The 13,018-nt window shown below is 36.7% G+C and overlaps 2 protein-coding genes across 2 annotated transcripts in view; one reads left to right on the top strand and one right to left on the bottom strand.

Annotated features, from left to right (window-relative positions):
* Positions 1–6,383, top strand: part of wrnip1 (WRN helicase interacting protein 1) — a 14,436-nt gene extending 8,053 nt beyond the window's left edge. The window contains exons 4-7 of the mRNA XM_016508298.1: positions 1,833–2,056; positions 3,320–3,475; positions 3,611–3,690; positions 5,441–6,383. Of these exons, the coding sequence (XP_016363784.1) occupies positions 1,833–2,056; positions 3,320–3,475; positions 3,611–3,690; positions 5,441–5,722 (742 nt within the window). The 3' untranslated portion in view covers positions 5,723–6,383. The remainder of the gene's footprint in view (positions 1–1,832; positions 2,057–3,319; positions 3,476–3,610; positions 3,691–5,440) is intronic.
* A 3,733-nt stretch (positions 6,384–10,116) lies between these two features.
* Positions 10,117–13,018, bottom strand: part of LOC107705144 (laminin subunit alpha-3-like) — a 26,945-nt gene continuing 24,043 nt past the window's right edge. The window contains exons 28-31 of the mRNA XM_016508297.1: positions 11,408–11,538; positions 10,590–10,721; positions 10,349–10,460; positions 10,117–10,256 (exon numbers count right to left, since the gene is read on the bottom strand). Coding sequence (XP_016363783.1) covers positions 10,367–10,460; positions 10,590–10,721; positions 11,408–11,538 — 357 coding nt within the window. The 3' untranslated portion in view covers positions 10,117–10,256; positions 10,349–10,366. The remainder of the gene's footprint in view (positions 10,257–10,348; positions 10,461–10,589; positions 10,722–11,407; positions 11,539–13,018) is intronic.

Genomic DNA, 13,018 nt, shown 5'->3' with positions numbered 1-13,018 from the left:
GCGCTGCGCTCACAAACGCTGCTCAGGCATTACAGGCAAGATGAAATGAAAATGACATCCATAATTTTCTGAAGACAGTCGGTTTCCTTTAGAAATACAGTGATATAAAAACACCCGCACTGGGTTTCAACTTTTACATGTGCAGAGCTCATGTTTATTCAACGAAGTCAAAGCCTTTTGGAAAATCTATTTGTGGCGGTCAGTTTTGATATTGTGGCGGGTGCCTCAAATAAATCAATGTATGGGAAACACTGAGAAGATTTAAATATAAAAAATTATAATGAAACTTACCTGCTTGAACTCTTTCATTTGATCTGGGTGTCTAGTTACATCAAAAACAGCGATTTTACCCCCTCATTGCAGAGAAATATAAAGTTGCGAGTCAGTATCCTGTCGAAGCTATTTTACTAATAAAAGTTTCCGTGCTGTGTTGTCGTGTGCACTAATGTGTGTGCGTGCGTCTGTGAAAGCAGCGTAGCCTACTGCATATAGTTTTATTTTAGCTATAAACCCGAACCCTAAGCTGTTCATTAAACATTAACCCGAACCCGACCCGAAACCCGAAAGTATTTCGGGACCCGTCGGGCTCGGGTCGGGTAGCAGACCTCTAGATGTGTTTCCTCATTTTGAGGTCGCCACGTCTCAGTGCTTTTATGAAGAGAACGCATCCGCACACCTTTCGGATAACGCATCAAGAACCGGGTTGACCGGGTACTCGGTACCACCGGTACTTTAAAAAACCTGGTACCGTAATGTTTTCATTTTTTTTAGTACCAACTTGGTACCGAAGTAACGGGTCTTTTGACAACACTACTTTGGGCTACACTTTGTAAGTAATCTACCCAGCACTGCAACCCAGTTTAACATATGAATTGTTATTTTCTAGCCTTTTGATGCACCAGGATTTGAAACAACGTAACATCACTCAACACGTCTCTAAAACATGTGTCTTTGTCGTATGTAATTGAGGAGCATTCTGAACAACTAATGTCTGTCCATCAGTCACAAGAGCCAAGCTGCTGTTGAGTAAGAGATTTAAAGAAACTGCACTTCCAAAAACTCTGCACAGCTTGAGCTTTACCGTTTTGCTGCGACTATATCTGCGAGCAAACCATGCGATTTGACATTCTCTTGATTTGTGCTCATGTGAAAGTGCAAAAGTCCTGATGCAGTGTATGAGAAAAAAATAATAATAATAATCGTCATTAATAAGTGTGATTTAAATTTTTGAGCAAAGTAATCTTGATTAGCCATTATTGTGCAGTCTTACTTGAATGTATGTAAAATAATAAATTATAAATACAGAGTTCTGGCATGAAACTCTAGATGGCGCAGTCCGATAGGTCTAACTCAATCTGACCTAATGACATCATTATCACATGGCACAGCTGATTGGTTCTCTCCTGTATCGGTAGCCAATGAGCTCGCTGCTCAACATTCAAATATATGACTAGTGCTTGCCGTAGCAGTTGCAGCTTGCTTCAGAAACCCTTCACCTTCCCCAGCTCCACCTGTATAGATCTGCTACGAGTTGATTCATGTATGCTATATGGGGTTATTTCATGTATGTTATATTTGCAGCAGCAATATTTCTTACATGCTCACGGCAGCATGTTGTGGATGTATTGGCAGTAGCGTAGCAGATCTATTCCGCCAAGACCAAATACATTAACATTGTCACGTACATTACCATGCCAATCCCTCCGAGAGCTGTCATGACAAATATATGGTTTAATTATATTGTACATTTCTTGATTATTTTGTGTATTTCTTAACATAAGACACTCTGGTTTGTTGAGCAGGCCTGAGCTCGGTGTGCCGTCTGTGTTCAGATCTCAGGTGCGTATCGAGCAGAAGGCGCTGGACACGGTGGCGCACCTGTGTGACGGAGACGCTCGAGCCGCTCTCAACGGTCTGCAGCTGGCGGTGCAGGCGTGTGTGGCGCAGGTGCGCACCGCTTCATCCAAACCCCACGCCGGCCCGCAGCCAATAACAGTGCGTGAGCAGCACATTAAAGAAGGACTTCAGAGATCCCACATCCTTTATGATAAAGCAGGTGTGTCCTGTTTGCACTCAAGTCATCAGTCTATTTAATATAGCGCAGTTATTGTGACTCACCTGTAACAAAAGATGACCTGTTTTGTCAAACAGATCCACAGAATTCAAGTCTGGCCACTGAACAAGCTCTATGGCACTTTCCACAAATTGGAGTAAATTTGCAACCCAAATTGTGGCATAGCTTTTAGGGTCTTGAATTTGTGCTTGTTGTATGTTTTTAGCTTAATAAAGTATTAATAAAGTGTTTTGACATTAGCTAATTAGCTCTTAACAATGCATATTACTAATCAAAAATGAAGTTTTGATATATTGATAGTAGGAAATTTACACAATAACTTAATGGAACATGATATTTACTTAATATCCTAATGATTTTTGGCATAAAAGAAACATCAATAATTTTGACCCATACAATGTATTTTTAGCTATTGCTACAAATATACCCCAGCGACTTAAGACTGCTTTTGTGCTCCAGGCTCACATATATAAACAGTTGTGCTCATAAATGTACATGCAGAATTGCAAAATATTAATTTTAACAAAATAAGAGGGATTGCATGATTAAAATTGCATGTTATTGTTTATTTAATACTGTACTGAATAAGCAATTTCACATAACAGATGTTTACATGTACTCCACAAGACAAAATAATAACTGAATTTATAAAAATGACCCCGTTCAAAAGAATCTTAATACTGTGTGTCGTTAACTGGATGATCCACGGCTGTCTTTATATTTTGTGATAGTTGTTCATGAGTCCCTCGTTGGTCTTGAGCAGTTCAACTGCCTGCTGTTCTTCAGAAAAAATCCCCAGCTCCTGCACATTCTTTGGTTTTCCAGCATCTTCTGCATATTTGAACCCTTTCCAAAAGTGACTATGATTTTGAGATCCATCTTTTAACACTGCGGACAACTGAGGGACTCATGGATAACTATTACAAAAGGTGAAAACATGTACTGATGCTCAAGAAGGCCACACAATGCATTAAGAGACGGGGGGGTGAGTTATTCAATGGAGAAAAAAAAGTGCATTAGCATTTTTGAGGTAAGCTGCTGCAATTCTTTGCCACTGTAAACACTTGCAAGATGCTGGTGAAAACTATACATCAAGATGCAAGCAAACACCACTGTTTTTTTGTTAAATACTTAAAAAATGTATTGTGTAATGCTCTTGTGCCATACTATGTCACATCCACAGTATATCTACAGTTAGTTTGGATTGAAAAGTCTGACGTGTGTGTGTGTGTGTCTCGCACACAGGTGAGGAGCACTATAACTGTATCTCAGCCTTGCACAAGTCAATGCGAGGCTCCGAGCCCAACGCTGCCCTCTACTGGCTCGCCAGAATGCTGGAGGGCGGTGAAGACCCGCTGTATGTGGCCCGCAGACTCGTCCGCTTCGCCAGCGAGGATATCGGTAAGCAGACGCTCCTTTTCAGTTCATTAACGGAGTTACAGGGAAACTTTTCAACATTTTCCAAAACCACTGTTTAGTGTGTAATCCAAAAGTGAGCGTCTTGACAGACTAGATGTGTTGTGGACTCTCCTGAAGGTCTGGCAGACCCGGCGGCGCTCTCTCAAGCCGTATCAGCGTTCCAGGCCTGTCACTTCATCGGCATGCCAGAGTGTGAGGTACCACACACACACACACACACCGCAGATACTGCCAGGGCTGACAATCTACACACTTCTCATCATTTAAGCCCATTATTTATTTATTTAAGTTTTTATTTTCTTAGTAATTAATTTAACTTCTTAAATACACATTAATACATTAATATTTAATTATATTTATACTTCTTTAATTATAAGTGCATTTTTCTTATTTAACTTTTTACATATATATTAATACAATTATATTTATACTTCTTTAATTATAAGTACATTTTTTCTTATTAATATAACTTTTTGCATATATATTTATACTAGTGCTGTCAAACGATTAATCGTAAAAATAATAGAAAATACAAATTTAAAATAATTAAAAAAGGAACTCATTACAGGGTTACAATATTATGAGAAAAATCACTATTGTTGATTATTGCTCTTAATATTGCAATAAGGATTATTATTGTTGATTAATAATATAAATATAAAAACATTTTTTGTGCTTGGGGAAATGGAACGTCATATTCTGGCTACACAGACAAAAGCTAAGAACCGTTCATGAATTAGTTTGATTTTTATGTATTAGGAAATCAAAACCTTTGCACAGGTTATTTTAGTAGCATGAAAAACGGTTATTAAAACTAGGAATAAATTATATACAAAAAGCATGCAAAAAAAAAAAAAACGCTGAAGAGCTCCATGATGAGCTTCATTTAGCATGAGTTCTGCACTTTTGTAAACTCAACCAGAGTTCCCTGGCTAAACTTTTATTTTATTTTATTTTATTTCTGGTGGGAAATACTATATATTACACAATAACATAATTTAAGAAAACAGAAGTGTATGAATATTTATTGAGTAATCCAGGGAAGAAATTACTTGAAAGATGGGAGCATAATTATTTTATTTTGATACATTGTTTTGATAAAGGGAAACAAAAACATTCCTCTATCAAACGAAAAAAGTATCAGCTGAATGCAAAGTGACCTACATTTGGTTTTTGACCACTGAAAACCTGTACTCATGGAGCCATATTAAGACCCTGATATCTCTGGAAATGAACCATGCAGGGCCTTAAAAATAAAAATGCCAAACGAAACATCGGTAACACTTTAGTATAAGGACCAGTTCTCACTATTAACTAGTTGCTTATTAGCATTAACATATTGGCTGTTTATAAGTGCTTATAAAGCACATAGTCTGTATGACCATATTCAACATCCCTAATCCATCCCAATACCTAAACTTAACAACTACCTTACTATTAATAAGCAGCAAATTAGGAGTTTATTGAAGGAGAAGTCATGGTGAATGGCAAGAATTGGACCTTAAGATAAAGTGTGACCGATACATTTGTGAAGAACCAACATCTAAAGAGACATTAAAATATCTTCTTGACTTGCAAACTTTGGAGAAAAAAATGTGAAAAGGGTTTTTGAACGCAAACAAAGACTACCGAAGTCAACAGATTCACTAATAGACCTACTGTACCAATCTCTGTGTGAAAATAAAACCATCTTTCTAAAGTCATTTTGACCCTCCTCTACAAAATAGTGGATCACGCAGTAAATATGCATCCGTGGCATTTAATATGTTGGCTTTCATCACTATTTATGTTAGTCTTTCTTCAAAATAAAAATGTTATCAGGGGGAGTTTGCCTTTGTAATCCGCTTCCACCTCTCCAAACTTCATTCTTGTTCTAGTTGTTACCCTGCTCTTCCTCACTAGCGTTTATCTTCATTCTCTCCTACATCTCTTCTTGAATTATTTGAGGTCATTCTGGCGCAGTGTGTGGTTTATATGACCCGAGCGCCCAAGTCTGTGGAGGTGTACAAGGCCTATAACAACGTCAAGTGCTGTCTGAGGAAGCATCAGGGCCCGTTACCGGCCGTTCCCCTGCACCTGCGCAACGCTCCCACCAAACTGATGAAGAATCTGGGCTACGCCAAAGGATACAAATACAACCCAAACTACAGCGGACCGGTGGAGCAAGCATATCTTCCCGAGGAACTGCACGGTGTCAACTTCTTCACCTGGACGCCCCCCGATCTATGACTGATTGTCTTTTTAAGTTTGGAGTTCTGCTGTTGCCTTTATCACTGCTGCTGTATCTTATACTTATCACAGCGAGATTTCACACCTTTGGTCCATGTTGTGAATGAATAAATATGCATTTGCTTATACAGAGTTTTATGTAAAACATGAAGATTGCAGCAACTGATTTCCATTTTTATCTCAGGTGAGTAAGAAATGAATAAATAGAAACCATATTATTGTACTTTGTAAGTGCATAAACATCCCTGATTTGAATACGGGAGATTTGGCTTTACTCTCAGATACACACTATAGAGGATGAGACTTACAGGAAACAATTATTAGTGACTTTTATATTAGTTTGGCTTCCTCTTCCTTTGGTTTTCCTCCAATATTCAAACTAGAGGTCGCTCGGTTGAACGTTTATCTTGAAAACTGAGTTGCATCCCTGACAATTCATGTTTCAGCTGCATTAAATGTTTGCATCGTTGTTTTACACTCATATCTACAAGCAAGCAATAATGTTGTATATTAGCATATGCTTTACTAAAATCAAGTCTTATCTTTATTTTTCTGCACTGAAGATGTTGCACTTACAAATCATTTTGCAGTTCAAGTCATTTTGATTATGAGTTGACTGACCGTGCTGAGGTCAGTGTATTAAAGGGATCGTTCACCCAAATATGTAAATCTGTTGTCATTTACTTACCATCATGTCATTCAAAACCAGTTTTTTTTCTTTAATGAAAATAGATGGAGACAACATTACAGTTCTCATAGAGTAGCTGATGCTGTGAGGGAAACAAACTTTCCTTTACTTCAGACATCAACTACAGTAACTACTGCTGTAAATTCCCAATGTACAGTCACTGTTAATTACACGAAATATCATTTAAAAATGCCCAAAATGCAAGCATATTACACTGGTGAAGTGTATTGGGCATTTTGCAGTTAGTAACTTTAAAAAGTTTTTATAAATTACAGTTTTTTTTTTACTGATCTAAATTAAATAAAGAACTTGGTACATGGTTAAAACATAGTATTTGGTAGGACAGCACAATATATATAAATAAAACCGATATCGCGGTGTGGCTTAGGGTGATTGTCACATCGTGCAGGCTGCGATGTAATTAAATATTTTCTTTACCCCTTCAGCTCGAAGCACGGTATTTACACACATGTAAATACATGTAAGACACTCAAAAGACAAGTGCTGTTGCGTCAAGAAAGTTTATCATTTATACAAGTTAAGTCTTGTCGATTGAAACGTTCAAGCGATTTTACACCAAGTGCAAGAAGATATGACAGAAACAACTTTATTAAAACCGAATACAGTTCTATTTTGCGTCTGCTTAAACTTGAATGGACAAATACACAGACAATTGTCTTGGCGAGTTTTCTTGTTTGCACAGTCAGTTTTGTCTTAAGTGAACATAAACAGTTGAGAAATAAACCTGATGTGCATTAGTTCTTAAAGCAACAGCACACTGTAAAAAATGACCGTGAATTTAACGGTATCAGACTGTAAAAATGCTACAGTAAAAACCTGTTAAATGGTTAACGGTAAATTCCCCTACTATATACGGTGAAAAACTGTATTGGACATTACATGTATTGGACATTAATTTTACGGTAGTACACCGTTTTTTAGAAGTGAAAAAGATCATATAATTTACAGTAAATAACCGTAAATTGACGTTCCCAGAATTCCCTGCGTTACATTTCAAATTTGATGTTTTTTTGTTGAAATAACTGTTTCTTCTTAGTTTTTTCTTATCTGTTTTGTATATTAGGGTTGTGCGTTACACCTAATGTTGTTAAATGAATGTTTATTGCATTATTTCAGATTCATGTGTTACCATTATGGTGTTTGGTGTTTGTGTGAATGACACTGTGCACCTTCTATATACTGTATGTTATTATTTAAAAGCTGCTTGTGATAGGCTTTGGTTCATCGTGTGACTTTCTCATCACCACCTGCATTTGGTGGTTATCAGTGTATTACAAAGGTACAAAACAGATTTTAGTACTTCAATAGGTTGGTATATTAACATTATATCAGTTAATGAAATTACGGTATTTAACTGTAAATTTAAGTTAAAACCTAAAACGTTGCTACCATATTTTTTACGGTAAAATTCTGGCAACCACAGCTGCCGTTTTTTTACCGTAAATTTTACGGATTTTTTTTTACAGTGCAGCCTTAAAAAAAGGTTGGAATTGCCTCTGGAAACATTTTCACTTTTTATGTAGCTCTAACTCTAGAATAATTCATTCTTTCCAAATAAAGCTATACAAGTCAAAATATATTGCAGACAATATCTCTTGTCAGTTTTTTTCCAATATTGTGCAGGCCTAGTACTTTGCTTCCGTCCAAAGTTGCGAATTTAACTTGTGCGCAAAACTGGTACACCGCATAAAACATTTGCGAATAAAGCACCGTTTCCATCCAACGAGTCAAAGAGAACAAAGTCGTCACTTCCTGATAAACTGACATTAAATAGAAAAGTAGGCGAACAAATATAATAATTTTCAAATATGATAAATTACTTGCGCCTCAGAGCGAGCAGACGAAACACAATAAATGCTGTCATTTATTTCGGAGGTGGATGCTGCTGTTTGGGAACACATTTATGTAAGACAATTATACAGAAAAACTTTGATGACAGACTTTGCTCCGGTATTGGTATATTAACATTATATCAGTTAATGAAATTACGGTATTTAACTGTAAATTTAAGTTAAAACCTAAAACGTTGCTCCCGTATTTTTTACGGTAAAATTCTGGCAACCACAGCTGCCGTTTTTTTACCGTAAATTTTACGGATTTTTTTTTTTACAGTGCAGCCTATACTCACTCCTGTCAATGTCATTAACCTTAATCAAACAACCAAAGAGAAAATATCTCACTGCTCCTGACCAAATACTTTTTGTAGCTTTAGCAAGGATTAATCTACAGTATATTAATTTACACAGTGAAGACTGCAGTGTTATTTTACATTTGATTATTCCATTTCTGTAAGTGAATGCTATTGTTAGACTAACAATAGTGTTTTTGCCTATTTCTTGATGTTTGTTTGTTCTTATTTTATTACTGACCGTTCACTTTTAGCTTTGTAGGATGGAAATGGGACACAAAAACAATGATATTGCTATGGTAGGGCTACTGAAGTTTTTGGCAGCACAAGCAATATTTTTTGATTTATTTTTTTTTCATTTTCACTTTTTATGCAGCTCTAACTCTAGAATAATTCATTATTTCCAAATAAAGCTATACAAGTCAAAATATATTGTAAAATATATTGCAGACAATATCTCTGTCAGTTTTTTTCCAATATTGTGCAGGCCTAGTACTTTGCTTCCGTCCAACGTTGCGAATTTAACTTGTGCGCAAAACTGGTACACCGCATACAACATTTGCGAATAAAGCACCGTTTTCATCCAACGAGTCAAAGAGAACAAAAATCGTCATTTCCTGATAAACTGACATTAAATAGAAAAGTAGGCGAACAAATATAATAATTTTCAAATATGATAAATTACTTGCGCCTCAGAGCGAGCAGACGAAATTTCAGAACGACCAAAACAACATTTCAGATGCTGTGCAACGAGATCAGTCCGCTGATTCATCAAGTTATCCCGTCCCATCGTGCAAAGTCACATGACTTTTTTTTTATGCGTATCGTGGAATTTATTCGTTAAATGTGTTTCCATCGTAGTTTATGTGCATTTGTTCTCATCGGATAAAAAGTTTATCCTACTCAATTGTGTGCATATGTTTTTTATGCGCATTTTTAGAATTTATGCGCATCTTGGCGTTTCCATCCGGCGTTTTTTTTATGCGATATTCCAAAATGTGCATAAAAATAGGTGGATGGAAACTATTGGCGAAAACTGATAGCTTGGTCCATAATCAAAGTCTTTGATTCTGCAATGAATTTTGCCTATTGAAAGTGTATCAGTAGCTGAGTATTTGTGTAATCACGAGTAAAACCATGCATGGCCCTTTTTATAGCAGGATGAATGAAAGATGGTATAAAGTCTATGTTTCTAAACATATCTAAACTATAAATACAACTGCCATACTTGTAAAGTGCATAGTTCAACTTGTAGCAGACAAATGTTAGTCTATATAATGACATGAAAATATGGTTTCATTTTGTCCACATAAAATTATAGTTATTAAGTAAGCCATAGCGATGTAAAGGAGTTTTATTTTATTCCATGTTTAAAATTTCATTGTATTTCATCACTACAAAATGTTATTAATCACAATGCATAATCTGAAATGTGGTTGAATAGTGCTCAAAAGCACAGCAAACCTTTCCAGTATTGCAAAATTGTTATTTGATTCTCTTTTGCAATGCAATTGTTATATCTCTAATGGGACCATGCAATGAAAACTACCACAGGTATGCCATGAAAATATCTTTAATTATGCAAATGAAGCAATGAAATGCAGCAGATGGTTAAAGTGAGTTGGTTATGCCGTAATATAACAGCATTTCTTCCAAAGATCTCTATGTGAAATGTCTGCGTCAGATACTCCTCGCCTCTGGAAGCAAAGAACACAAAACAGACACTGAGTTTGCTGTTGAATCCAAACACAATGTTGCCATGTTGTTTTAATGGTGATGATAAACCAACCTGCTAATAGCTGCGCTGCTAGATATTGCGTGTGGCGCTGCATGTGTTCAACAACACTTCTCCTGTGGAAGAGTAAGCGCTCAGATCCTCCGCTCTGTAAAGAGAAGCAGGTCTGCAAACACAAACACACACATGAGCTGACACACAGCACACACGTTCACTGCTATAAACCAAGAGACCATGTAAACATAGGTTTATGAGGAGTTTTAAGCAAGTGGAGACATAAAACGTTAATAATGACCTCCTCAGATACAGGTTGGAGATGCAGCCCTTGAAGGTGTCTTTGCCAAGGATTACGCTGGACGAATACAGTCCAGATGAAGATCCTGTCTGTCTCCGGCCAACATCTTCTTCATTGATGCGAAGTTCAATGCTAAAATAAAAAGGAGAAAATCGGTATGAAAAAACAAACAAAAACAAATTAAAACTTATTCACAATTTAAATGCTTAATTACGCGTGTCTTCATTTATAAATATATGGAGAATTGATTGCATTCAAGTGTTTTTGAAGTGCTCTAACCCTCAATTAATTCATTTAAATGAATGAGTCGCTATTGGCTGCAACTTGTGTTTTCATTGTTATTTGTGACCCTGGAGCACAAAACCAGTCATAAGGGTCAATTTTTTTAAAATTGAGATTTATACATCATCTGAAAGCTGATGCATTCTAAGCTTTCCATTGATGTATGGTTTGTTATGATTGGACAATATTTTTACTAATCACAAATTAAGTTTTGATATATTTACGGTAGGAAATTTACAAAATATCTTCATGGAACATGATCTTTACTTAATATCCTAACGATTTTTGGCATGAAGGAAAGATCCATAATTTTGACCCATACAATGTATTGTTGGCTATTGCTACAAATATACCCCAGCGACTTAACACTGCTTTTGTGCTCCAGGGAGTAAAGAATAATTTGAGTAAATGTTATAAAATGCAAATGTTATTTTTCTAATCGTATTGTACTTTGTCAAATCATATTAATAACTGCAATCAGGCAAAAATATATGACAATTTCAAATGATCTGTCTTTCCAGGCACATGAATCTTACCGTTGGCCCTGTCCGGAAACAGTGAGATAATGCCATTCTCCATCCTGGTACTGCTTAGTAGATTTCCAGACGCTGCCCTGGAATTTGAGGAGCACATATCCGCTCTCCATGGAGAGCTCCATGTCTTTATTCTGCCACAGAGAGATCACAGAGCCGATGATAAATACACAATGAGACGTGCTGCGTGATATACAACTCTACTATAAAGCCACCAATGAAATATAGGATCGTTTCCTTTAAAACTGATATTAAATAGAAAGTGTTAGGAATTTATAAAAAGTTGCTACAATTTCTAATACGCAAATTTGCGTGATCGGATTTTCTTGCACAAGATGCCCTATACAGCACAAAATAAATATTTTGTTGCTGACCAGAATATATTTTAATTATATGCTATATAAATGTTTTAAAGAGTGAAGCTCAATAAAATATACAGTATATTGTATGTTTCTTACTGATTTTTATTCAAATGTGTCATATGTTCTTCAGATGTGACCAATTTGAATGGACTGAAATATACGGAGGGAATAATAAATTTTTAAATGCTTTAAAAAATATTGATATTTTTCAAATATATTTTCTACCAATTTTGTAGCCATTTTTTTGTAGATTTTGAAATATATTTTAGCAAATGTATATTTCATGTATTTTTGTGTATGTATTTGTTTGTTTGTTTAAGCTGTACGTGGCTCTTCTGAACATTTTAGTTTTCCCACACAAGACTCAAGCTCTTCGCATTAAGGGTCCTATCATACACCCGGCGCAAGTGTTTTTGCTAGTTTCAGCCCGACGCAGTTCTCATTTTCCCGTCCTGCGCCGCATTGTTTAAATAGCAAATGCATTTGAGCCCATTTGTGCGCGCATGGGCGTGCTGGTCTGACCCAGCGGTTGGGTTAAATGTTTAACCCAACCTTCTGGGTAGTAACCCAACCGCTGGGTCAAAACAGCCCAATTGCTGGGTTTTTCCCTATTTTACCCAGCACTGGGTTGTATTTAACCCAGCATTTTTTAGAGTGTAATATGCGCCTATAGGCGGGTGCACAATGCGTGTACACTTTGCTTCTTACACACACAGGGACGCGCAGCAGCACACAAATATTAAAAAAAAATGAAAAACTACATTACGCCATGTAAATAGCGAACCCGCGATGGCGAGAGCAGAGCGCAACTGGCTTTTAAAGGGGATGGGAAATGAGACTGATTGGTTTAGACCATACGCCCGGGCGCCGACCGTTTTCCCGTCGTTAAAGTAGCAAACTTTTCGGATTCAGACACGCCCCGAGTGCTTTAGACCATGTGCTTAGATCGTTAAAAATAGGGCCCAAAGAGTTAAGGTCCTTGCACACTGAGTCCAAAAATTTCGTATATGCGTTTTTCGTATTCGTCATCCTTTCCTATCAAAATGCTTGCTACGGATGCGAAAACGCAGAAAATCGAACCTGGTCCGATTTTTTTTATGACGTGCAACAGTTTCGGAGGCAGTGTGTAAATGTGATCGAAACAATGTGAGGTCGAATTTATTTTTCAACGTGCCAAAATTTCGGACTCAGTGTGCAATGGCCTTTAGACTGTGAACAGCCAAACCCACTAATGAGAATAGAACGTATGCAC

This window comes from Sinocyclocheilus rhinocerous, unplaced genomic scaffold, assembly GCF_001515625.1.
Source record: "Sinocyclocheilus rhinocerous isolate Xijiao unplaced genomic scaffold, SAMN03320098_v1.1 scaffold173, whole genome shotgun sequence".
In the NCBI taxonomy this organism is placed as follows: Eukaryota; Metazoa; Chordata; class Actinopteri; order Cypriniformes; family Cyprinidae; genus Sinocyclocheilus; species Sinocyclocheilus rhinocerous.
This window is presented reverse-complemented; position numbering and strand designations above follow the sequence as displayed.